This window comes from Monodelphis domestica, chromosome 3 (genome assembly GCF_027887165.1).
Source record: "Monodelphis domestica isolate mMonDom1 chromosome 3, mMonDom1.pri, whole genome shotgun sequence".
Classification (NCBI taxonomy): domain Eukaryota; kingdom Metazoa; phylum Chordata; class Mammalia; order Didelphimorphia; family Didelphidae; genus Monodelphis; species Monodelphis domestica.
The window spans coordinates 125,537,892-125,564,389 of record NC_077229.1 but is presented as its reverse complement, the minus strand read 5'-3'; the positions used below and the strand labels follow the sequence as shown (position 1 = coordinate 125,564,389).

Sequence of the window (26,498 nt, the reverse complement as noted above, 5' to 3'; positions counted from 1 at the left end):
ATTGGCAGGAATAGCTATTCCTATTTTTCTAATGGAGGAACACAGCCCACAAAGATGAACTGGGAAGGAGGGAGGTATTCATTTGAGGTGGTACTGATAGAGATATTCAATATATAAAACAAAATAAGTTAGCTATGTGAAAGAGGGTAATAGCAGCTAGGGTGTATGTGTGTGTGTGTGTATGAGTGTGGGGGGAAGAGAGAGAAGACAGAGAGACAGAAACAGGCAGAGACAGGCAGAGACAGAGAGTGAGAGACAGAGAGATAGAGAGACAGGACAGAAACAGCAACAGAAGCAGAGACAGAGACAGAGGCACAGAGAGAGAGAGAGAGAGAGAGAGAGAGAGAGAGAGAGAGAGAGAGAGAGAGAGAGAGAAAGAGAGAGAGGCAGAGAGAGATCAATTAAAAAAATAAAAACTAACCAAAATGACAGCTGCAATAATCATCTCATTTGCCAACATGTGTATGCATTCTGCCCGTAATCCCTTGCTGACAAGAGGAGAGTATCCATATCTTCTCAGAGATGTTTTACCTTACCAGAACACCAAAACAGAGCCAGTGGTATTTGCTTGGGGACTAGCCTCTTTAATGAGCATGAAAACAAAGGGAAAATTCTCTGTGGTGAGTTTTTAAAGGACTCTGGGATGCATTTTTGCCTTACCAACAAGCTTCATGAGCCATCACTTCCCAAGTACAGAGCTGGGTTTGCCTTCGTAGGCATTTTGACATTTATCTTCTGTGCCCAACTGATCTTACTGGGTCCAAGATGACCTTCTATCTACAGGCCTGTAACTGATGTGTTTATGAACGAGAAACAGGTTGGACAGCTTTTCGTGCCTATAATCTGTGTGTGCCCCACCGCTGCCACCTCCAACAGCAGCCTGACACCAGCTATACCAGGGAGAGAAAACAAAGGGCTGATTTAAAACCACCACCAGAACAAGGACGGCCACAAACAAACAAACAAACAAACAAATCAGTTCCTGGTGGTGATCTTGATGGCATTGTGGTTTGGGCAGAACAGCCAAGAAGGTGGAACAAATTCAGAGCTGTGCTTCAGTGTTTCTCTCAGGGCTTCAGACAGATGTGCAGATGTTTGAAAGACATTTTTGCTTTAAGGCTGAAAAAAGAAGAGGAAGGAGAAAATCACTGGTATAGAACAACTAGAGAGAAATGTAATGCCTGACTGCAGTGACTCTGGGAACAATGCCAGACTTCAGTGAGCTCCATCCATCATGTACTGAGGTAGTGGGGCTGTGGAAGAGGGCTATATATTAGAAGTAAGGTAACCTAATCTAGCTCAGATTCTGCCACCAATAATATAGCTCTCATTTATATAGCATTTTAAAACTTGCTGACCACATACTCATATGTATATGTATGTGGGCATGCATGTTTATATATGCATACACATGTGAATATATATATAAGATTTGATCTTTGCAATTACCTTCAGAGATGGACATAATTGTTGCCTCCACTTCTGAGATCCTGAAAATTTAAGTGACCTGGTGGTGGTTAGGTGGCTCAGTGGATTGAGAACCAGCCTAGAGATAGGGGGTCCTCAGACACTTCTTAGCTATGTGACCCTGAGCAAGTCACTTAACCCTCATTGTCTAACCCTTACTGCTCTTCTTGGAACTGACATAATATTGATTCTAAGATGGAAAGTAAAGGTTTAAAAAAAAGTTGTGACCCACCAACTTCTAAGTATCAGAGACAGAATTTGAACTCAGCTTTTCTTGTCGCTAGCTCCAAAGGATATCTATTGCCCCACCTATTCACCTCTCTTTTACTTTATGATTTTGGACATGTTGTTTCTCCCTCTGACCTTCAATTTTCCATTTAGAAAATGAGAGTGTTGGACTAGATGACTTAGAAGGATAGAATCCTCCTCCATCTTAAAGTCTCTTCTATCTATAAATCTGTGATTAAGATTTTGTTGTTATGAAAGTAATCTGTTCTGGATAAAGCACGCATTGAGTCATGCTTAGAGTCCAGATTAGCTCTATGTAAGTATGTAATTGAATGTGCCTTAATGAGTGAAGGAGGGGCTCATTACCAGGGCCACTTTCTCTAGACAATTTGGGCTCTGACAGCATGCATAATCCAACTGGGAATGCTTTAGTGTCAAATTATTCCTGTTACAAGATGCTTTTATGGGTGAGTGCTTTCCTTCCTGCTCCCTTCTCCAGGACCCTTATCATTCTAATCATATCAAATGTTTTCCATTATAATGAAAATTCCAGATAGAGTTAATTCCCTTCAACTTTTAGCTCAATGCCTGACCAGTAATAGGAAATGAATAAACTCTTGTTGGTTAGTTTGATCTATCCAGAATTCAACCAGAAAGCTCATGGAATCAGAATCACCTCTTCTGATGATTGATGTTCAAAGTGGAGAATCTTCTGAATGATCATAAGAAAATGATCTTTTGTTCTGACCTCTCTCTCTGCTCCTTTTTGGTCTCCTATCCTCATCTCTGTCCTCTCCTCAACTCTAGAAGGTTCCTGTTCCATAAAGGTCTGGATGAGGGCTGATCAGGAAGGGCTGAAAAAGATAACTAGCGCAACTGTTGGACACCCACCAGAGCAATCCATGACTCTAAAAGGATTCTATCAACCTTTTGATTTGTCTATCCACTTGCTTTAGAGAGATACACTGTTAGGAGGCACTAGAGCCCTTTATCTGCTATCAAAGAGCCCCAAATATCTTCCCTTTAATAACTTCCTACCATCTTGAGGTCTGAATAGAACCAACTTCTTTGGGGCAGTTAGCAGAGATGGGTGGCCAGCAAGTAGTCAGTCATAAAAGTGGATGGATGGATATATGTGTCTTTTGTGTTCATCTTATACGACAAGTCCGCCATATTGGAATGTATAATATCAGTTAATGCTGGGGTGATATAAACAGAATAGGAGGCTTTGTAATCCTTGATATCCCAAACCTGACTGATAGTTCTATTCTAAGATGTTTGTTTTTTTCTTCCTCCATGCTCTTCTTTAGCTATATCATTTACTCCTATAGTTTGAACTAAAAACTCAATGCAGATGACTCTCAAATCCTCACTGCTCTTCTAAACTACAAACCGTTATCTTCAGAGCACCGTAAGCCATCTATCTCTACTTAACTCCCTAGTAGCACTTCATGATGTCCAAAATCAGGCTCAGGATTTCCCCCCAAAGTTTTTGTGAATGGCAACACTCAGTTTACCATCTTCATAACCTTAGGGTTATTTTAGTCCTGCTACTTGCTCATCTCTAATATCTAATCAATAAGCATTTCTTAATTGATTGGCAGTATATATGAACACATCCCAGAAAAAACAACAACTCATTATCTTTTCTCCCAGTTCCTTTTTTCTAATTTCCCTATTATTGCCAAATACACTTCTCTCTGGTGGTACAGTGGATAGAGTGCTGTGCCTGGAGGCAGGAAGACTCATCTTGCAGAGTTCAAATCCAGACTCCAACAATTACTGGCTGTGTGACCCTGAACACTTAAGTCACTTAAACCTGTTCACCTGAGTTTTCTCAACTATAAAATGCAGAAATCTAGAAAATCTATAAGAAAATCTTAAAAATCTATAAAAGCTTAGAAAGAAATAGCAAATCACTGCTGTTATCTTTGCCAAGAAAATCCCAAATAGAGTCTTGAAGGGTAGCCATTATTGAAATGATTGAATAACATTTTTATTTCTAATTTTTAAGAAATAATTTTTAGTAAACTTTTATGCTTCCTTTTCCATTTGTCTGATTCTCCTTGAAAACAAAACAAAACAAAACAAAACAAAAACCTCTCATCTTCTGTCTTAGAATGGATACTAAGTATTAGTTCTAAAGAAAAAAAGTAGTAAAGGCTAGCTAGGCAACTGGGGTTAATTAACTTAACCAGTCACACAGCTAGGAAGTGTCTGAGGCCAAATTTGAATACAAAACCTCCTATCTATAGTCCTGGCTCTATCCACTCGCTGAGATACCTGGCTGCTCCCCAAACCATTTTAAGATCTTCTCTACAGTGAATTTTTTTTTTGTATCTTTCACCATTTGAACAATTCTGTTTTTAAAAAATGCTTTTTTTTCATTTTTGTGTGAGTTCTTTTACTAAAACATTGACTCTCTTTTCATAATCTTCTTGCATCACTCTCATTTCTTTCCCCAATTTCTTCTCTACCTTTCTTAAAATTCTTTTTGAGCTTCTGCAGAAATGTGTTGGGCTCATATTCAATTCACATCTTTTCTTTGAAGCTTTGCTTTTCGCAGTTTTGAATTCATTGTCTTTTTTCTGAGTTTTTGTTTTGATCTTCCCTATCACCAAATTAACTTTGTATAGTCAGATTGTCATTGTTGTTTGCTCATTTTCACAGCCTATTTCTTGACTTTTAATTTTGTGCTAAGGTTGGGCTCTGCTCCTGGGGTGAAGGGGGAACTCTTCTAAGCTTTAGGTTTTCCATGATGCAAGTTTCCCGGTCCTGTAATCTTTTGATGCTTCCAAGGTGGTATTAGAAGAGCTGCAGTCATTGCTTTCCTGGCATATACTCTCCATTTACCCAGGAAGGGACCTTGTTCCCCTACTACCACAAGTACTACGGGCCCCTGATCCCCTGTGGCCAATCCTCCTCTTCACCCTGGAACTTCAGCCCCTATGGGCAATGCAGAAGGGTCTTGAACCCAGAACCAAAAAAGATCCTCCGTTATATCTTTCTGACCAGTTATATGGTCTGTGGGCTAAGAGCTGCCCAAACTGCTGCTGTTTCTGTTATAGCTGCCTCCAAGACCTGCTGCTGGCATTGCTGCCAGTGTGACCCTCACTGTGCTGCAAGCTTGACCACAATCCTGGCGTGACACCCTTTCTGCTCACCTGAGCCATCTTGGGCAGGAAATTATTTCATTTTGTCTTTTGTCAGTTTGATTGCTCCAGAATTTGATTCCTGGAGCTACTTTAAAGGTTTGGGGAGGGGAAATTGGGAGAGTTTGTGTGAATTCCTGACTCTACTCCACCAACCTCTCTTTGCTCATTTCCTGAGTAGAAATTCTAGGACTCTTATGCCCTTGTTACATATATAGCTTGTTTTCTTTTTCCTTTTATTTTTATTAAAAAAAAAGTGGTTCCTACATGAACATGACCCTGAGAGAGTACCAATTATCCTACTTTCTTTATAATTAATAATAATTCTAATTATAGCATTTATATCATACTTTAAGGTTTAAAAGATTCTTTTCATATGCTATTTCATGTGACCCTCACATAGCCTTGTGAATTATCTTCTCAATTTGCAGATGACAAACTGAAGACAAGAAAAGTTGAGTAACATGCCCAAGGTCACTCAGGCAGTAGATGTCTAAGGTAGGATGTGAATTCACCTCTTCCTGACTCCAAGACTAGAGTTCTTTCCATCATGCTACCCAACTGCTTATCACTATTAATAATCATGTCAAGACTGATTTTATAGGAGTCCTATTATACAAAGCCTTTCTTGGTAATGGGATTTATTATAATTAAGGTAACTAACTAAAGTAAGGACATTATGGCATTAGATGGTATACTTACTGTGAGAATGAGCCATCCTTGTTACCCTCTGGCAAATATATGTTGCACTTCTCAAGAACCAGGAATAGTATTCGATGCAGAACCTAGGGAGTTAATGTAAGTCAATGAAGAAATGAGCTTGCAACAACTGGGAATTTATGCCTAGTGGACTTACCTAAAATATGCAAGACAAGGCTCGATTAGCCAGGCATTAATTACAATCTCCTAGCCTTCATTTTGGGGTTGCTCTCCCAGCATGTACGTCATAAGACAAAGCTGGCCTCGGTGTGTCTTGTCAAGGTGGCATAGGCAGCCACATATAAATATGGCTCTCGGGGCTCCAGAGAGCCGTAGAATGACTCAGGAGAGTCCTGCACTAGGGTTTTCTTTGGCTCTAGCCATTCCTGTGAAGCTCTCAGCAAATGTGTCCCATGCACTGATGAATGGGAAAGGTGGGAATGGAATTCTCACCCCTTACTTCTCTGCCTGCTTCTTTTCCCAAACCCAAGCTACAGACTCTGAGCCTAGAGTCTCTTCAGATGCCATCACACTAGGGCAGGAGGGACTCTTCTCCAACTCTTCTTCTCCCCTTATCTGGACAGACTCCACAGCTTTACACCCCCCTACAGAAAGCTTGAACCATATCCTTCTTCTAGTCACCTTCCCTCTCATTCTTCTGTTTCTACAGTGCTCTCTCCAAACCTTTTCTTTGTTGTAGAGCAGTAGAAAGATCAGTGAATTTAGAATCAGAAGACCTGGATTCTAATACTGGCTCTTCCATTTATTTACTTTGTTTCTAGCACATAGTAGGTGCTTAATAAGTGTTTATTGAATAAATGACTCATCTGTATGACCTTAGACCCTTCATTTCACTTCTTGGGAACCTCAATTTTCTCTTTAGTTAAATGAAGGGGTTAAACAAAATTCCTTTTAAGGTCCCTTCCAGATCTAAACAAATCTCTACTCCTATGAATGTAGATCTCTTCCTTTCAGATTCTGGGCATCTTCCAATGCACTTGCAACCTAGGATTTTTTTTTCTGAAGACACCACAGTTCTTGGCATACTTTTAGTTTAGTTTTTTTAAACCTTTACCTTCTGTCTTAGTATCAATTTTAAGACAGAAGAGTGGCAAGAGTTAGGCAATCAGGGTTAAGTGACTTTCTCAGGGTCACCCAGCTAGGAAGTATCTGAGGCCAGATTTGAACACAGGTCTGGCACTCTATCCTTGGTATCTTTTAGAAAGCTGTCTACTCCTTCCCTTATACCCTCTGGCACAGGCCAGCAGAAGGAAATAACAATCCCACAGCCACATTTGAATCCTTCTATCACCATCCATCAATAACAGCCTCTCTAATGAAACACAAACCATTCTGTGTGAGCATGTATTGCTATCAACTATTAACCTCTGGATCCAATAAATTCAGGGCCTGGCTTACACTCTTTTTCTTCCCTACATTGGTCAGGCCAGACTCCTAGTTTTTCAACTTACTCAACTCTGATGACCTGTCTTCAGTCTACCTCAACTCTTCCAGGGCATATGATATCTTTGACTGACATTAAGCCACTCCTAATCCAAGCTCCACTAAATTTGAGCCAGGTCCTTGGAATTCTGGTGAAGGTTCTGGAAGATGAACTCTTGATCAAAGAGGGCAACTCTGTCAGAAGGAAGCTTGGGAGACTCCAAATATGGCAGGAATAGAGAATGCAACTATCTCTAATAGAAAGACCGAGGATGAACTAACCAAATGGTCATCTTAGCAGCCCTCCCTGAATCTTAGATTCTTGATGAAGGATGGACTTCCTGCACCCACATTGTTGGTCCATCAACCAATCTTCCCATTTCATCTTGGCCTCTGGAGACCTGTCCTGTCTTTTCGATGTATGTTTTCTCTCCCAATTCAAATCCACAGCTCACTGTCCAGAAGTGCCTTATTATTTCTCTTAACAGTAATCATCATTCTTTCTTTAAAGAAGAGCCACAAATGCCCATAAGGTAGAATGATCTCTCTTCTTTCCCTTCTCCATCTTTTCTCAATTTCTAATTCTAAAGACTTTGCTAAATCATCTTGGACTGATTTATTTAGATAGAGTAAACAGGAGAATCCGAATAAAGTGTGCCAAGGTAGAGAGGGAATGAGAGCATCTGTTGAAAGACCAAGGGATGATGGGTAGTGAATAGATCAAAAATAGTTATAATAACTGGTAAATTATAATGAATTGTCATATTTCTTTAAGATTTAAGAAGCATGGGGCAGCTAGGTGTCTCAGCGGATCAAGAGCCAGACCTAGAGATGGGAGGTCCTTGGTTTAAATTTGGCCTCAGGTACTGCATAACTGTGTGTGACTCTGGACAAGTCACTTAACCTCCGTCGTCTACCTTTAGTGTTATACTGCCTTGGAACCACTATCCAATATTGATTCTAAGATGGAAGGTAAGGGTTTAAAAAAGATTTTAAAAGCATTTTCCTCATAATAACTTTGTGAGTTAAAGAGTTTGGTAATATTGAGTTTATTTTATAGAGGAAGGCTTATAAGGGTTAAATGACTTGTCCACACTTACAAAGATAGTAAATAGCAAACCTGGAACTTATTCCAGGTCTCTTGACTCCCAATCTACTAAACCACAGGTTTGAATCAATCAATCAATTCTATTTCCAGTTGGTCTTTTAGTAGACTTTGAAAATAATATTAAAGGTTTGGAGGTAGTCTGGCTCCCAAGGCTATAGAACAGGAGTGTTTATTTTTTCCTCCCTCTCTATTATTCTGTCTAGGGCAGCATCTAAGAGAAAATCACAGTGAAAAGAAAGTTATGTCAGCATTTCAGGGAAGGCAAAAATCCCCTGACAAAATTTTCTGAAACATTACAAGGCTCATTCTCCAATTTTCTGTCACTGACCCAGTCATTTGGCTCCGAGAATGACTGGTATTAGCCTTTGGAAGAACTATGATTTTTATGTTTTTAGAGGAGGGAGGCAGAGACCTCTCTGACCTATCCCTCAGCAAATTCCATTAGGCTGAGAGGGATGGGAAGTCAGGGGGTCAGAGACAGGAGTCTGAAAACAGCATTCACTCTTCTTGGTTCACTTTCTTTTCCAATGTAAAGCTAGAAATTAAATCTGTTCATAATTTTCTTTAGAAAAAACAACTGGCTTTAGGATAAAGTTCTGTGAAAGGATATGAAATGAATGATAATATCTAGATATTCATTTTAAGGTTTGCAAAGAGTTTTGCCCATGTTGTTTCCCACAACAACCATAATGTTATTATCTACATTTTATAGATTAGGAAACTGAGACAAACAGAGGTGAAGTGACATGTCTAGGATCACATAGATCATAAGTGGATGAGGTAGCATTTGAATTTAGGTATTCCTAATTCCAGATATCACACTTTTCTAATGCACCACCTAGCTGCCTTTATATATAGGAACCTAAGATAAAAGAGAACATTTCAGGCTGATCCTCCTGGTAGGGATGGAGATAACTCTTCATTTTCTAGCTATTGACTGCCTTCTCTCCTTTCTCATGTTTGTGTGCTCTTCGTAGGTGTCCTAGCTTCTTCTCTTCAGCCATTACCCTGTGCTATTTTTAGTATCCACTAAGGCTTCTATAACTATTCATGAGTCGCATTCGAAGAAATAGAAGATTGCTAATAACCATCCCCTTCCCTCCCTTTCCCTACGTGTCAATATCTCCCAAACCTGTGCATTTTTGTCTTTCCTATCTCCTGAAAGCCTTAGTGATGGGATCTGGGGAAAAGCAGCTCAAACCTTATCCTTGTACATAGATAACTAGATTACAACTAGTCAGTGACTGAGTACCAAAATACGCCAATCCTCAAGCAGTAATTGTTTCAGCAATATTCTAGATCTAATCATCTAAGCATCCCTCAGCCACATCATGAATGAATGAGAGTTAGAACATTTATTAAATGCCTTCTAGGTGCCAGGCACTGCATTAAGCAGCCAAGATATAAATATAAGCACACATGACAATCTATGCCCTCAAAGGGTTTATATTTTAAAGGAGAAGACAATATAAAAGGGAGAAAGAAAAGTGGAAAGAGCAAGTGAGAGAGTTGGTTGGAGAGAATGGGTGGGAAATGAAGGTGCTAACAACTATGCCTTCTAAGGATCAATGGAAACTAGCGATTGATGTGTAGTAGTAGGCAATTGATAATTGTTGTTTGGATCTGCTTAAATTGTCTAGGATTTTTTGGTTGGATTGTGAGTCTCAAGTGAAGATGTCACAGGTAAACATTCCTGAAACTTCACCTAAGTCATTTATGCAGTTACTAAGATGATTAGAACCACCATTTTATGCCAACAAAATGGCAACTTTTTTTTTCCTGGAGGAGGAGAAGTATGAGGAGGAGGAGGAGAAGGAAGAGGAGCAGGAGGAGGAGGAGAAGAAAGAAGAAAATATCCCAAAATAATAGCAACCAGGGTTACCTCATAGTATCTTTTCTTGGATATTGCTTTTGACCAAGACAGAGGCATTGTTGAAAAAATCGGCATAGTTCCATGACACAAGGGTTTATTTTCTGGAGGCTAAGGGTGAGAGGAGAGGTCATCATGTCTTTGTCTTTAAGCAGTGGCTGTGGACATCCTGAAGGACATACAGAGAAGTGGAGTGGAATGAAAATAGCATTAGAAGATCGACAGTGTTTGGCTAGCCATGATTTTGATTGTCACCACTAGAATCTTTCTGAGATTTGTTCTCATCTGTAAAATAGAGATTCCTAATAGGGCTGGTGTGGAAAGCAATCTCATGAATGCATATAAAATCTCATAAATCCAGAGATCTTGGAGCTATTGAAAAGGAATTCAAAGATCAGTTATATAAAGTTTACTTTCATAAGAAACCCTCCTACAATAATATTACTGACCAAGTGATCATCTAGCCTCTGATGAAAGATGTCGAGGGATTTGAAACCCCCTTCTTCTTAAGACAAGTCATCCCACTTTTGGATAACTCTAACTTTTTTTTAAAACCTTACCTTCCATCTTAGAATTAATACTATGTATTGGTTCCAAGGCAGATGAGTGGTAAGGGCTAGACAATGGGAGGTTAAGTGACTTGCCCAGGGTCACACACATTTAGGAAGTGTCTGAGTTCAGATTTGAACCTAAGACTTCCCATGTCTAGGTCTGGCTCTCAATCCACTGAGCCACCCAGCTGCCCCCTCTGGCTCATTTTATAGATGAGGAAACTGAGACAAACAGGGTTAAGTGACTTGCCCAGGGTCGCACAGTTAGTAAGTGTCTGAGAATAGAGTTGAACTCGTCTTCCTGACTCTGGGCCCAGTGCTCTAGCTACTGCTTTACCTCATTGCCTATAACACACACATACATGCATATTTATATGCAAATACACGCAATATATAAGTAGACACTCATACACATTATGTGAATATATATATATATATATATATATATATATATATATACATAGACACAGGATAAATTCACGGTAATTTGGGCAGGAGGAAGGAAAGCATTACCCACTTATGGAAATAGAAGAGACCATATGGAGGAGGTAGCATTTGATCTCAGTTTTGACCTGAGGAGGGTCTGTGCTTCAGAAGTGGAGAATAGACTGAGCCAAAAGAGAGAGAGACAGAGAGACAGAGAGAGAGACAGAGAGAGACAGAGAGAGAGAGACAGAGAGACAGAGAGACAGAGAGACAGAGAGACAGAGACAGAGAGACAGAGAGACAGAGAGACAGAGAGAGAGAGAGAGAGACAGAGAGAGAGAGACAGAGACAGAGAGAGAGACAGACAGAGAAAGAGAGAGACAGAGAGACAAAGAGACAGAGAGACGAAGAGAGACAGAGACAGAGAGAGAGAGACAGACAGACAGAGAGACAGAGAGAGAGACAGAGACAGAGAGAGAAGAGACAGAATGCAGTGAGGAATAGTAGGAAGAAGAGTTTGACTGAATGACAGTCTATGAAGGGGATGGTGGCATAGAATAAGCTCAGAAAAGTAATGTGAATCCTTGTCTTGTAGATATTTAAATACCAGGCAAAGGAGTTTAAATTTGTTCCTAGAGGTAATTAGTATATTGATTAGGGGGGTGAAATGGTCAACCCTATGTTTTAGGAATATCACACTCAATGGAAATGCCATCGTTCTAAATTATTTCTAGTAGCTACTAAGTGAGTGGGCAGAATTTCCCATTAGACTTTGCTTTAAGGGCTTTTTTTGTTTGTTTGTTTGTTTTTTAATGCTTACCTTAGGTCTTGGAATCAATATCACTAGAAATTCAAGGCAGAAGAACAGAAAAGGCTAGGCAATGTGGGTTAAGTGGCTTGCTCAGGGTCACATAGCTAGGAAGTGTCTGAGGCATGTTTGAACCCAGGACCTCCTGTCTCCGGGTCTGGCACTCTAACCACTGAATCACTAGTTTCCCACCATGTACACTGTAGCATAAAAAATAAAATAAAATGAAGCTAGCAAGAAGGTTAGAGATCATTTAGTCTAACTCTCATTGTACAAAAGAGGAAACTGAGGACAAGAACTAGTGGCAGGTCTGGGATGAACATATTGCTTTCCTGTCTAGTCCCAGTACGGTGCTTAGCTGCCCAGTAGGCGTTTAATAAATATGTCAACTGATTGATCTTTGTATTAAATCGTACTGGCTTTATTTTCCTTCATTTTCACCTGCCTCTCTTGATGCACTCTGAGGTTCTCCCTCTAGAGGGTCTTATATCTGTAGAATGCTTAGAAAAAGGAGAAAGTCTCTTCAGCAGAATAATTACACTTTTGTGTCTTAAAGGCTCATTCATTTCGTGTTTGGGGCCATCGTATGGTATGTGAAAGGAAGGGTTATGCAGGTTGGCTCTGGATTAATAACAGTCTGTTGAAATATGGCCTGATTGCCTGATGCTGACACGAAGTTAATATAGAATGGCATCCACTGGCAGGAAGTAGAGAAGGGAGCAATTAGTTTGAAAGAGATAGCTTTGTAACAGTGTGTCTCTTATGGAAACTGTCTGGACCGAAAAGAGAGACAGCTCTGGCTGTTCATCTGATAGGTAGAGGATGGGTGGGGAGAACCACAAGCAAAAAACTCAAGGTCATGTCCAAGAAAATGTGTACCGAATTAGAATGTGATGCTGGGAGTGTTGTCACCTGGGGAACTCTCGAAGGCTAGAGTTTGAGTTTAGTCTTTCAGAAAGCAGTTTAAGGGCTAGGAACATAGGATACTATTAAAGCAGGCACTAGTCAATCCTAGCTAGTGTTTATATGAATTAAAACCTGGACACATCTTCCTTTTAGTCATTCAGATGGCTTATGCTGATATAGTACCTTGCTTATTTTTATTTTTTCTTCCAACCACTCTGGGATTTAATCAGGGATAGTCCAGTAACTGTTTACCAACTGGTCCTTCAAAATGTCTACATGATACAAATTTTAAATTTAATCTGTATTATTGCTTTTCTCCATCATTTTTTTAAAAGAGAAAAACCCTTACCTCTTTCTTAAGAATCAACACTGTATATTGGTTTCAAGGCAGAAGAGAGGCTAGGGCTGGGCAATGGAGGTCAAGTGACTTGTCCAGGATCGCACAGCTAGGAAGTGTCTAAGGCTTTGATTTGAACCCAGACTGCTTATCTCTAGGTATAGCTCTTAATCCACTGAGCCACCTAGTTGTTCATTCCATCACCTTTTAAAGCCTAGACCTGTCTTGGCAAACCTATGGCACACCTGCTGGAGGGGGCTGCTCCCTCCCCCCTCTCCACCCTACCTGAAGACATTTTTCACATTACCTGTCCATGTGCCCAGAAGCCCAAAGGGAGTGGTTCCTCCCTCCCCTGTCTAGGGTTTTGCGGAGGCTCACATGTAGTGTGAGGGTGCAGTTTGGACACTCTGTCTAAAAGGTCCCTATTTCTGGATTAGACAATCAGCAAAACAAATAAGTAAAGCCTTGATTTGTAGTATTTGATAATGTTTGAAGCATAAATGGTGACACTGCAAATTTAACAATTGACTTTCTAGCACACTCCTGTATTTAAAGAAGAACAAGTACTATTGTTCTCATTATTCAATTAGCCAATAAAAATTTATTAAGATTCTAATCTGTGCCAAGTAATGGGATACAAAGGCAAAAATAATCTCTACTCTCAGGGAGCTAATATTCTTTTGGGAATGGGAGAGAGAAACAAATTTGGACACATTTAAGTAGATCCATAATTTATGTAAAGTAAATACAAGGTAATTGTATTTACTTGGTGGGGGAGGGGGAGGAGAGGGAATAAACATTTAAGTAAATACATAATTTATGCAAAGTAAGTACAAGGTAATTGGTTAGGGAAGAGGAGGGAGGGAATAAGCATTTATACAGCGCCAATTAAGTTCCTGGCACTGGGCTAAGTCTTTGTTTTTTTTTTTTAATACCACCTTGCATTGATTCTCATAATAAGGCTGGGAAATAGGTACTACTATTATCCCCATTTTACAGATGAGATAATTGAGGTAACCAGAGCTTAAATGACTTGGCCAACTAGTAAGTGTCTGAAACTGGATTTGAACTTGTCTTTCTGGATTGCTGGTACAGCAGACCATTTACTATCAATGTGGTTATTTCTATCACTAATACATGCCAGAGTTCACACACACACACACACACACACACACACACACACACATACACACACATACACATAATTTCTTGTTGTTGGGGCAGTTAGGTGGTGCATTGGCTGTAAAGACTCTAGGGCAAATTTGACCTCAGATGCTCATTTCAAAGTCTACTCAAAATCTTAGTATAATTTTCATCTTTAATAGTTTAAAGTGTAGCATAATTTTAATCTTAAGACTACAGTAAGATTTTTGAGCTAGCCGATGCATTTTCATACACGAATGGAAAGTATTAACATTGTGTCCTTATTCTTCCATGAGTATATTGCAGTTTGTAGAGCTAGAAAAAATCCCAGGAATCAAGTCCAATTCCCTCAGTTTACAGGTGTGGAAAATAAGGCTACCTAGTAAACATCTGAGGCAGAATTCTAATCCAGGCTGGCCAGTGTTCCATCCACTATACCACCTACAGGCTTCTGCTTAACATGAAGATATTAATAATAACTTACAACCAATGTAGTGCTTTGTCTTATAAAACATTTTCATATAAGTTATTTTAAAAAAAGAAAAGGGAGAGTTTTATAAGAAAACACTGAACTTGATCTATGCTCTGGGGGCCAAATATCTGGAGGGATTTAAACAGCAAGGAATAATTTGACACTGATGACCATTTTTAAGAGTCCACTGAGCATCATTAAGGTCTAGTCTTGGATAAAGCAGTTATTATTATTTATGTGATCTTGGGTTTAACTCTGGGCAGGACTTTACAGGTAATCTTATCCAATCTCTATGTTTGACAGATCAAGAAACTAAGGCCCAGAGGTTGAATGACTTTTCTCAAGGTCACAAGAATAGTAAGGAGAAGCACTGAGATTCAAACTCACTTTAATTCCAATCTTTTCTCCATTATGCTTTTATAGATGAGGAAACAGATTCAGATTAAGTGACTTCCCTAAGGGCATATCACTAATAAGTGATAGTGCTATTAGGCAGAATTTATTGTGTCTACTTTTTGTTGTTGTTGTTCAGTTATTGTAATCATGTGTAACTCTTCCTGACTATGTTTGGGGGTTTATTGGCATAGATTTTGGAGTGGTTTGTCATTTTCTTCTCCAGCTTATTTTACAGATGAAGAAACTGATGCAATTGGGGTTAGGTGACTTGCCTAGAGGTCATATTGCTACTAAGTGTTAGAAGCCAGATATGAACTCAGAAAGATGAGTTCCCTTGATTTCAAGCCTGATAATCAATCCATTGTGCCACCAGGTGCTCAAGTACTTAGTATGTGATGGAAAGGCAGTATAGTATGTTGGATAGAGAGCTGGCATCAGAGTCAGGAAAATCCAGGTTCTAGTCCTGCCTATGACACATATGCCTGTGTGACCCTGGGCAATTAATTTCACTTTTTAATGTTCCAAGAAATTGCCAACTTGCATTGGTAGAGAAGAGTTCCCTCTACCCCTGAATTTTTAGGTCCAGATCCTAGGTACTGTGATAGAACACTGGGGATACAAAAAGTTAAATAGTCTTAGTCCTCAAGGATTGAGAAGACCTCACTTAGGTCTTCTCTGATCCCCTCTCATCCTTCTTATAAAATAGATGTCTTTTCATTGCCTCATAGAAATAGGAGAACCTGAAGAAGTTCTTTCATTCATCCCTTTCATTGCTCTTTTGTCCAGGTAAAGTTGTGCCTTATGTTACTATTTATGCAGTGAGATTGCTCTGGGTAAGGATATAGGGGCTTGAATCTATTAGAGGAAGCATGCTGGAGTGAAAAGAGCCCCTCAGCTTGGGCCAGGAAAGAGCTGGATTTCAACATTAACAATAATTATTGAGTTCCTACTATGTGTAAGGTAATATGAGTCTATCAAAGAAAATGAAATAGGGGTGTTGATATTTCTATCCAAACTATTTCTAAATATATGATTCTAAGAATTTCAATACACTAATCAAAGAATAAGAATGTAATGTTATCTTTTTCATTGGTGAATAAGAATGTATAGACCTTGTTGGTCAACCTAAGACAGGTACACCCTTGCAGACTCCTTTAGGAGAGGGATGGCTGCTCCCTTCCCCCTCTCCACATTTGCCAGAGGACATTTCTCATGTGACTTGCTCCTCTGTCCAGCAGCCCAGTGGGAGTACTTCTCCCTTCCCTATCTGGGGAAAGGTCGAGGAAGTTGACATGTACATGAAGGTTGAAGTCTGGGCACCTGATCTCTAAAAGGTTCACCATCACTGGTATAGGGTAACTTAAAAGTCTTGCTATAGTTTTAAATTTCAGTAGTTTAAAACTATCCTGAAATTTAACAACTTAAAGATTAAAATTATACTAAGAGTTTTAGGGGGACCCTATATTTGAACTACATATGTATATATACACATATTAGAGATGGAAATATTCATGCTTCAGAAATGAAAGTTACTTCACAGAAGGAGTCTGTATTCCACTGAGTTTAATTTTGTCCTCTGAAGTTTAATGGCTATAAGGATTAAAGGGATGTCACTTCCTTTCCCTGCTCCTCAGTTTTCTAGCCTGTAAACTGGGGATACTAATCTAATCATTGCTATATAAGTCAGCTGCCTTATTATCTTTGCTTGCTCAGAAAGTGTCCCCCTGAGGGCAATGACTGATTGCTTGATGTCTCTTTCTCAGTTGCCTGTTTTGGAAGTTTATCATATTACTGGAACAGTCCAGAGGCTCCAGATGCAGGGGCTGAACATTTCATACTCATCTTCCTTAAAATACAAAGCTAAAGCTGTCTCTGAAGACCTTAACAGAACCAAGTAAGCTCAGAGAGAAGAATGAACTTCTTTCCCTGTCCTCTCCTCAGCCTCCCTCTCTATAGAGATGGAAGGCTTCTGCAGCCTGTGATAAATGACAGGTATGTCAGAAACAGTGTTATCAGAAATATAAGAACTTGGAGAGGGTTATGAAAAACAGCAGGATGGAATTGGAGTGTAATCCTTAGAGCTATCAATCTGCCTTGGAGGGGAGGTGCTTGAATTGTAAATGCAAAGTGGGCTCTGGAGAATTTAGCTACCAGAAGAAAGAGACTAAAAGAGGAATTCCTTTATTGATGAATAGCCTAAGATGGCCTGAGGGAACTGGAAGGGAGCATGGCCTCTCCCTGTAAGGATACCAGCTAGTGGAAGCTCTTCAGCTCTGTGGGAAAAGAGGTGACCTTGTCATCTAGTAATAAAAGTGTTCTGAGGTTCCTTTATTCATTTTGTTCAAAATGGAAGAGGCATAAAACAGAAAAGGCAGAAGATGCAAGTTCAAATCTTAGATCTAGCATTTAGCATCTTTTTAACCTGGGGCCAGTCATATCGCTTCCTTAGACCTCAGTTTCCTCATCTGTAAAAAATGAGATTGGTTTCAATATTCTCTATTATCCCTTCTAGTTTTAAATCTATAATCCTATGAAATAATCACTTGTCTTTAAAGGTCTCTTTCCCTTCTATGTAAATGATTCCATGGTTGCTTAGCAACCATATTACATCCTCCAGCTTCCATTCCACACACACCTCTCAAGCTGAATGCCACTGTTTGAACTGTCTCCTTCAAATCTGGCTACAGCACCTTATTAGCTATATGTGTGATCCCAGCTGGGCCAGTAACTTAATCTCTCTTAGCCTCAGTTTCTTTATATGTAAAGTGGGCATCATAAAAGCCCCTACCTCCCAGGGTTGTTGTGAAGATCAAATGAGAAAAAAAAAAGTAACCTCACATAGTTTGGAGCTGAGGCTAGGCCTTTAGCTTGAGTGGTATGTGTGGAATAGGATCTGGAGGATGTAACATGGTTGCTAAGTAACCACAGGATCATCTATGAAGGAGTGAAAGTTACATAGAAGTGCTAGTTTGTTATTATTCTCATGATCGTCCACTAGGATTCTTCTTACCATAAGCGATCATCTACTCCAGATGTTCTTTGTAATTACATTTCACCTGGAAAAAGATAGTAAATGCAAAGGTGTGGATAGAGAATAACCATCTAGAGTGATTCTCCTTGGACTTTGCACCTCTAAACCCCTACTAAAAATGGCTTTGAGGATTGAATACCTCCTTGACTAGCAAAGATGGTTTCTTTGTCGTGTGACACAGGTATGATGAAGCAATTCAGAAGGTATAATAGAAGAAAGGGGGGACTTGAAACAGCATTGGTGATGTTGGATTTAGAGCCAGGACCTGTATTCAAGTCTCAGCTGTCTTCCTTACTAGCTGTGTGATAATGGATGAGCACATCTCTTAACTTCTTTGGGTGAGGGATTTGGACTAATCACAAATCTAAGAAGGCCCCTTTGGGTTCTAGATCTATGAGCCTGTGATGCATTATGTTCTATTCTCCTCTCACAAATATACTAGTCTGGTAACCATGTGGCAGTCATTCTACCTTTCTCCAACCCAGGATTATTCAGCTTTACTATGAGAATAATAATCCTTAGTTTATTGACATCACACAAATGTTGTAAGGGAAAAAGCTTTTTGGGTATCTTGTTCTATTTGTATTATTACCAAAATGGATACCAAAACTTTTGAGTTCTGTGGTTGAGGAATGGTGAACATATATGAGTGTTATTGGTTATCTGTTGCTTCTCCATATTTGGTATAAACTATGGTGGCTCCCTCTCCAGACTGCCTACAACTTTGAGGGCAGAGACTGTATTTTGTCTCTTTTTGTATCCTCAGCACTTAACTCAGCACCTGGTACATAATAGGCACTTAAGATTCCCATACTTATGAAATCATAGGTTCAGTCTCTGATTTACACTGACTATGGTGGGCTTGATGGTGAATTATCATCACACTAAATGGAGAGTATTCTGTGATTTCTCCAGCTTTGCTCTTCCCTAGGTGTTATTGCATGCCAGCTGATATCTTAGTTCTCAGTCTCTCTCAGTTTTGATTAATGGTTGGTACTTGATGCTATCAGGTTGAACGGAGAGGAAAGGGATAAAATAAACTTCCCCTCCTCCCCATCAGTGGATATGATTCTCAGATGGGTTCCCCACTGAGAAAGTTTCTTCCTGTCATTGCAAAAGGGCAGAACTTTCTTGATTCAATACTTTGGGCCTTAAAGGAGGGGTGAACTCAATCTATTCACTTCACGAGAGTCAGATGATCCTTTCTTTCTCACTTACCCTGTGACCTTATTTCCAAAGAGTTGATGAGGTTCTAGGTCTGAACAGGTGACCTAGACTGCCTGGGAGTGGCAGGATTTCATTGAGCATTGACTTTGCCCTTGCCTACCTCTTCTAGAAAGAGGAGGAAGTTGCTCTTCTTTTCTCATTGTGGACAAGAATGGCAAACATTGGGCTGCCCAAGGAGTCTTTTCTCTACCAGGTGGCCTGAGGGAATAGTGGCAGCCTAACTTTGTGGATATGCTTAGTCCATGTTCCCATGAGCCTTCTATTTCTAGGATTATTATTAAGGGTTACATTTTTATGATATCAAAATCATAAAGATATAGTGAGGTAGATTGACAAAGTAAGTAAAGAGTTGATCTCAAGAGTCAGAAGTCCTGGGTTCAGGTTCTGCCTCTCTCAATACTAGCTGACCCAGCTAGTCAATCCCTCAGTGATCTAGGTAACTGTCTAAGAGTATAAGTTATAGAGAAGATGCTGCCCTCCATGGGCATTTCCTCACCTAGAAGACTCCCATACTTATGAAATCATAGGTTCGGTCTCTGACTTGTGCTGACTGTGTAACCCTGGACAACTCACTTAATGACTTAGTTCTCTAAGTCACACTCTAAGTCTATAAATGTCAGAGAAGATGCTCATTTACTTTGGAAGGGGGAGTTTCCTTACTTGGGAATTCCTACACTAATGAAACCATAGGTCTGAACAACAATAAAAAAAAGAAGTCATTATAAGTAGATGAATGTGGGTTGTTGAGCTAATGATTCCCCTGGTGGATCATCTGCTTTGGTAGTTTAATTTATTCCAAGTTGGTATGTCTGTGATTGAGCTCTGAATGAAGATTTCATCCCCTGTGCAACGTAGTTTGATGATTCCCTTTGAATACATCTCTCTTTAGATCATATCTGATCATGCCATTTTCCTCAGCATTTAACTCAGCACCTGATACATAATAGGCACTTAATAAAGTTTATTGATTAAAATACAATACTTTCCATTTGTCATTTGAAGGTCTAGCTCTGAGCTTTATAATATACTATTTCCTTTCATCTACTACATAAGCTAATGAAATGTGCCTTCTTAGGGTTCTTCATACTGTAAAAGGGAATTCTTAATCCCATTCTCTAATTTAACTGGGGATCTGGAGGTCCTTTTACTATAGATATGTGTAAAGATATACCAGCCCACAGTGAAAGGAAGTAGAAACCAGAGAGACAGGAAGTGAGGTAAGAAGGGGATATAAAAGACCAGCATGAGGTCTGAGAGGGGGTTGGTGATTGGTTGGGCAGTTGGTTGGGAGTTGGTCAGTGAGTGAGTTAGTCAGTGAGTCAATTGGGTAGTTAGTAGTTGGGGGTTGCTATTGATTACTGGGGGTTGTTTGCTGGTGGTGTGGGTTGGTGATTAGTTGGTGGTTGGGATATATATAGACAGAGAGAGAGAGAGAGAAATTGCCTAACTAGCTACCCTATAACTACCTATAACTGCCATTAGAGAAAGTCCAACTGATCACCTTTTAGCTCAGCTCACCAGGCAGAATATATATATATATATATATATATATATATATATATATATATATATATATATATATATCTCCTAACCACCAAGTAATCACAATGCCTCAAATGAATTACCTTCTACTTCCTAGAATCCCTTATTTTATTCAAAACTCAGCTCAAGCATCACTTTCCTGATTCCCTAGTTATTAGTGCTACCTCTTCAAAATGATCAAGTATGCATTTTGTGTGTATATCTATATCTATATCTATATCTACATATGTACATGATTATATAGATTCATGCTGTATATAATCTGAAAGAATGTAAGCTCCTTGAGGGCAGGAGCCTTTAAATTTTTGTCTTTATATCTCTAGCACCTAGCGGAGGACTTGGAACAGTGTAAATACTTAGTAAATGCTTATTTAATTCTTTAAAGCAAAATTGTGCAGTCATTTTGTGAGGTTTAGCTTTGTAGGTCTGGCAAAATCAATGAGTTCTGGTATTCCAATAGATTTTGAGAAGACAAAAGATTTAGCAACTTGGGGAGCCTGGGAGGAAGGTTCCCCTTCTTTTAGCCAGATTGGTAACATTGACCATTGAGGTACCAAGTAGGACATTCTCTCTCTAACCTTCTAAAGAATACTCTCTTGTCATGAAAGAATGAAAGCTGCTTTTAAGAAAGCCTCAGAAACACACAAGGGGAATTTCTGTTCCTTGTATCACACTAACATGGAGAAGAAAGAGAAGAGAAAACTTCATTAGTATACACTTTGCAGTCCTAGATTTAGTTTTTAAGTGATCTCATCTGGTTCGGCTTTCTTATTTTACAAATATAAGGGTACACTCCACTTAAAAGTAACTACCTTTATCAGGCAAGAACACTTCTTGATCAAATGAATTAATTAGAAATGAGTACAAACAGCATCTATTGAACTCTTGAATCAATAAAAGCCATTGGTGTAAGGCTTAATCACAGTGAGAAAGTTGTATAAAAAGAATGAACAATCTCATAATCAGATGGAGATTCTGAGAATCTGGAAGTTGAAAGGAAGTAGCAGGGGTCCTACAGAGCTGAACCAAGAGTTGAGGGCAATTAGTGAGACGGAAAGGGGCTTGAAGAATAAGGGTGAATGTCTAGCTCCAGAGAAAGAACTCAGAAGTATACATCGTATGGTTTTACACACACACACACCCAACACACACACACACACACACACACACACACACACAAACACACTCTTACATGTGTATGTATGGTATCTTTTTCTAGGGCATGACAGGAAGAAAGGGAGATAGTTTTGAACTTATGATGTAACCAAAACATTTTAATTTAATTAAAAAATATTAAACAATAAAGGTAAAAGAAAAGAGAGAACTTAGGCATGGCAGAGAACAGAGATACTTGAAGAAAGTTACTGGTTCTACTGGAGTCTTAGAACAGACTCAAACTGATATCATCAGTATATCCAAATACTCAAGGACTGAGAAAAGTATCAAGAACAGGTCTGTTCTTCCCCCAACATCTCCTCCCCATATATCCATAGACCCCAATGATTATATTCAGAGACCCTATTACAATAACCTACTGGTGTATCTCCTCTTTCAAGTATCTTCCCATTCCAGACCAGACTCCATTTAAATGTCAAAGTGGTTTTTTCCTAAAGGACAGATCTGATCAGGTCATCCTTCCTCCTCTCAATTTACTAAACCCCAGAGACTTCCTATCACCTCCACGAACATGAAGGAACATACCCAAAATCCTCTCTTTGGTGTTTAAGACCCTTCATAACATACCCCCCTCCCTTTCCACTCTTCTTAGACCTAACAGCCCTCTCCCTTCTCCCTGCCTCTGCCCCCATACTTTTTAGTCCCAAGACACTTGGGACTCCTGTCAGGTCCATAAATAGGACACTAAATTTCTCTGTTCTGCTCTGGTTATTTTCTCTGACTATCCTTTTTGCCTGAAATGCTTTCTCTTCCTCATTTCTGCCTCTTGGATTTACTGGCTTTTTTTGAATCCCAACTAAAATCCTACCTTCTATAGGAAGCATTTGCCAATCCCTCTTAATTCCAGTGTCTTCCCTCTGCTAATTATTTCCTATTTATCCTATATATACTTTGCATATATTTGTTTGCTTATTGTCTTCCCCATAAGATTGTAAGCTTCTTGAGGGCAAGGATTATATTTTATTTCTTTTTCCATATCCCCAGAATTTAACAGGATGGTTGGCATATAGCAGACATTAAATAAATGTATATTGCCTGATTGATGGATTCTTGTGGAAGGGAAAATGAATAACCATTTATATAGTGGCTACCATATTCCAGGCACTGTACTAACCACTTAATTATCTCATTTGATCCTCACAATAACTCTAAGAAGTAGGTATTATTTTTATTCCCATTTTATAATTGAGGATACTGAGGAAAATAAGTGACTTGCCTAAGGTCACACAACTAGTATATATCTGAGGCTGTATTTGAACTCTTCTTTCTTCAGGTCTAGTGTTCTATCCATCACACAACTTCCTACCTCTTACACTATATAATATGATTCTACATTATCATATAATCTTCTCTTTTGTTATTCAAATATTTCTAATAACCTGAATTTTACCTCTACCACAAAGAGGATAAATAGAAGTTAACTAGAAATAGATATAGATGTTAATGAAAGCAGAGAGTGAAATCTCTGCCTAAATATTAGGAATTTTCCCAACTGAATGATTGCTATTGAACTCATATCTTTTTATCTAACATAGTCTAGGAGGTTTTGTTTAACCTTAAAATGAACTAATTATTGTAACAGGTTATTAAAGAAGTAAAGAAACTAAGTCCTAAAGAGATTAAACGACTTTTACAAGACTACTCTGATGGGGTATTAAGTAGCAGAATTGAGATATTATCCTGGTTCCTCTGACTCTAAATCCATTGCTCTTTGTAGTGTACATGCCCAGTCATTGAAAGGCTTTCCCAAAGCACATCTTCCTTAAGAAACAAAAGTGGATTTTTCAGATTTTTATAGCATAAAGGCTTCTGTACTGTTCGGGGAGACCTGATCATGATGATAATAATTCATCATCATCACCATAATCAACTTAACAATCATCGTCACCATTCACTATCATCATTAGCATCATCATCTCCAGAACTGGGATAGGATTTTTACACATTTCAAAGTGCTTTGTTTCCAAATTGGATTTATAGATTAGATAGAGGGTGATGCATAGGAGGAAATGTCCATACCAGCAATTTAATTCTTCCATTTTTTAGGTGAAGAAAGAGAAAATAAGTGACTCATACAAAGTCATGGAGCTAGTAAGTAGCCAAGGAGGGATGAGAATCTAGATACTCCAATACTAAAGTCAAAGATTATTTTTCAACTTTAGGCCTCACGTAGTCAGACCATTTGCTTATTGGAGTTTCGTGAAATCAACACTGCAATAGAAGACACCCCCATCCCACTCCTTTGCTGAGTTGGGAGGTCAAACATGTTATATTTTGTATACATTTTCCCATAGTTTTCCCCTTTTCTCTATTAACATTGTTATAAAGAATTTTTCTCTGGTAGGAGAAGGGGAAGGCATTTTGGAGAAATAATAAAAGGACATCAGTAAAAAACCATATGGCATGATAGTAGAAAATTATGAGCCATGTCACTTCAAAAATGCTTTTAAAAATAGTGATAGGAGGAAAAATGAACTTTTTAGACTGTTTTGGCATGAACTCAATCTAAGCAAAATTTTCCTTGGTGTATTGATAAATGAAAATGGAGGTAGGATAACAAAAAGAAGTGGAATGAACATCTTAAGAGTCATCTATTTTTATCTTTTATGGGAATGAAACCAAGACACTCAGACTCCAAACACTGGTGTTCTGATTTGCTATGTATGGAAGTAGTAATGATAGCTAAGAAGATTAAATTTGGAAAATTCCATGAACCTGGCTAAAATGCATGAGGGAGATGTTGAATGTGGCATAATTTTATAGTCATTGGGAATCAAACTTCAGAATTTCAGAGGAAGGGAAATTATGCATAGTATTATTAAGAAAAGACAGGCAGATAGAAACCTGGATCCATGTCCTCCTGCCTCCCACAAATTCTGACAGTGTGGCCCTGGAGAAGTCACTTAACCACTCTGTAGACTAAGCAACTCTCTAAGACTACAAGTTGCAAAGAAGGAATCAGCCTATGTTGGTTGACAGAATGTCCTTATCTAGGAGTTCCTTAACATGAAATCACTGCTATGGTTCCCATCCTATTGGTACTAAAAACAAATAATCAAAACCATAAAGTAACAGAGAGACTTTTACAGATGATGACATCTTCTTGATCAAATAAGCAATGGAGAAATTAAAAAAATAGATATCCATATATGTTTACTATCTATATTTTTAAAAAATCACTTGGCTATAGAACAAAACACAACTCTAAAGGCTTTCCTACAGAAAGATATCTTGACAAACAATTTAAGCTCATCTGAGATATAATGAATTATAAATTTTGTGCACTCGAAGTCCATTGTTGTTGTTCAGCTGTTTCTAAAGTCAGGCACAACATTTCATGATCACATTTGGGGTTTTCTTGTCAAAGATACTGGAGAAGTTTTGTCATTGCCTTTTCCAGTTTGTTTTATAGATGAGGAAACTGAGGCAAATCCAGTGCAGTGCCTTTCCTGGGGTCATAAAGATAGTATGTGTCAGAGTCCAGATTTGAACTCAGGGAAAATGAGTCTTCCTGACTTCAGGATTTGCACTCTATGCATTCTACAACCTAGTAGTAGTTGCTCCAAGTGCAAGAATTTGACTCAAAATGTCCTTCACAAGTGCTAATTTTATACATAATGTGATAAAATTTGCTTATCTGACTTCCTAACCTATAGTATATTAGAAGTACATCAAAAGGAACAAGGGATCTGCTAGAATCAGTCAACTATGGCAGCAAGAAGAGGCAACTGACAATCTGCCTAGGCACAAGAAGACAGAGAAACCATTAAAAGAAGCAAAATGTAAACTCTATGGGAAGGACTTTTTCCTTTTTAGTCTTTGAATCCTTAGCCACATATAGCACAGACTTTTTTTTTGGCATATAACAACTAGTCAATCCCCAAATCCTTTAATATCAGTGCCTTCTATGTGTTAATAATATTCAAGTTATTGTGACTATTTTTTTTATGTAGGCATGATTATTTATATGTTGTCTTCCCCATTAGAATGTGAAGGGATTGTCTTTCCTTTCTTTGTATCCCCAGTACTTAGCATAGTGCTTGCTTGTTGTTGTTCAGTCATTTCAGTCCTGTCTGACTCTTTGTGACCTCTAATACAATTAATTACAGTCTAACTCTGTTTAATTATGGTTTAGCTGTTCAGTTGTTGCATTCATGTCCAATCATTTGGGACCCCAATTAGGATTTTCTTAGTAAAGATATTGGAGTGGTTTTCTATTTCTGAGAATTCTCCAACTTATTTGATAGATCAGGAAACTGAGGCAAACAGGGTGAAGTGACTTGCCCAGGATCACACAGCTATAAGTGTCTGAAACCAGATTTGAACTCTGGTCTTCCTCATTCCAGGTCCTAGGCTCTATCTCCTGTGCCACCTACAATGCCTGGAGTAGGAGATGAACAAATATTTATTGACTGAATAACTGACAAGGATGCCTAGTAGTAACTGACACAATAAATGCTTAATGAATTAAATATCTACAACTAGAGAGCTGATGTGATTCAATGATTTTCTGAGT

At 38.8% G+C, this 26,498-nt stretch overlaps 1 protein-coding gene across 1 annotated transcript in view; it reads right to left on the bottom strand.

Annotated features, from left to right (window-relative positions):
* Nucleotides 1-364: 364 nt before the first annotated feature.
* Nucleotides 365-26,498, bottom strand: part of HHLA1 (HHLA1 neighbor of OC90) — a 74,868-nt gene continuing 48,734 nt past the window's right edge. The window contains exons 13-15 of the mRNA XM_056821021.1: nt 9,980-10,136; nt 5,550-5,632; nt 365-1,119 (exon numbers count right to left, since the gene is read on the bottom strand). Of these exons, the coding sequence (XP_056676999.1) occupies nt 1,076-1,119; nt 5,550-5,632; nt 9,980-10,136 (284 nt within the window). The 3' untranslated portion in view covers nt 365-1,075. The remainder of the gene's footprint in view (nt 1,120-5,549; nt 5,633-9,979; nt 10,137-26,498) is intronic.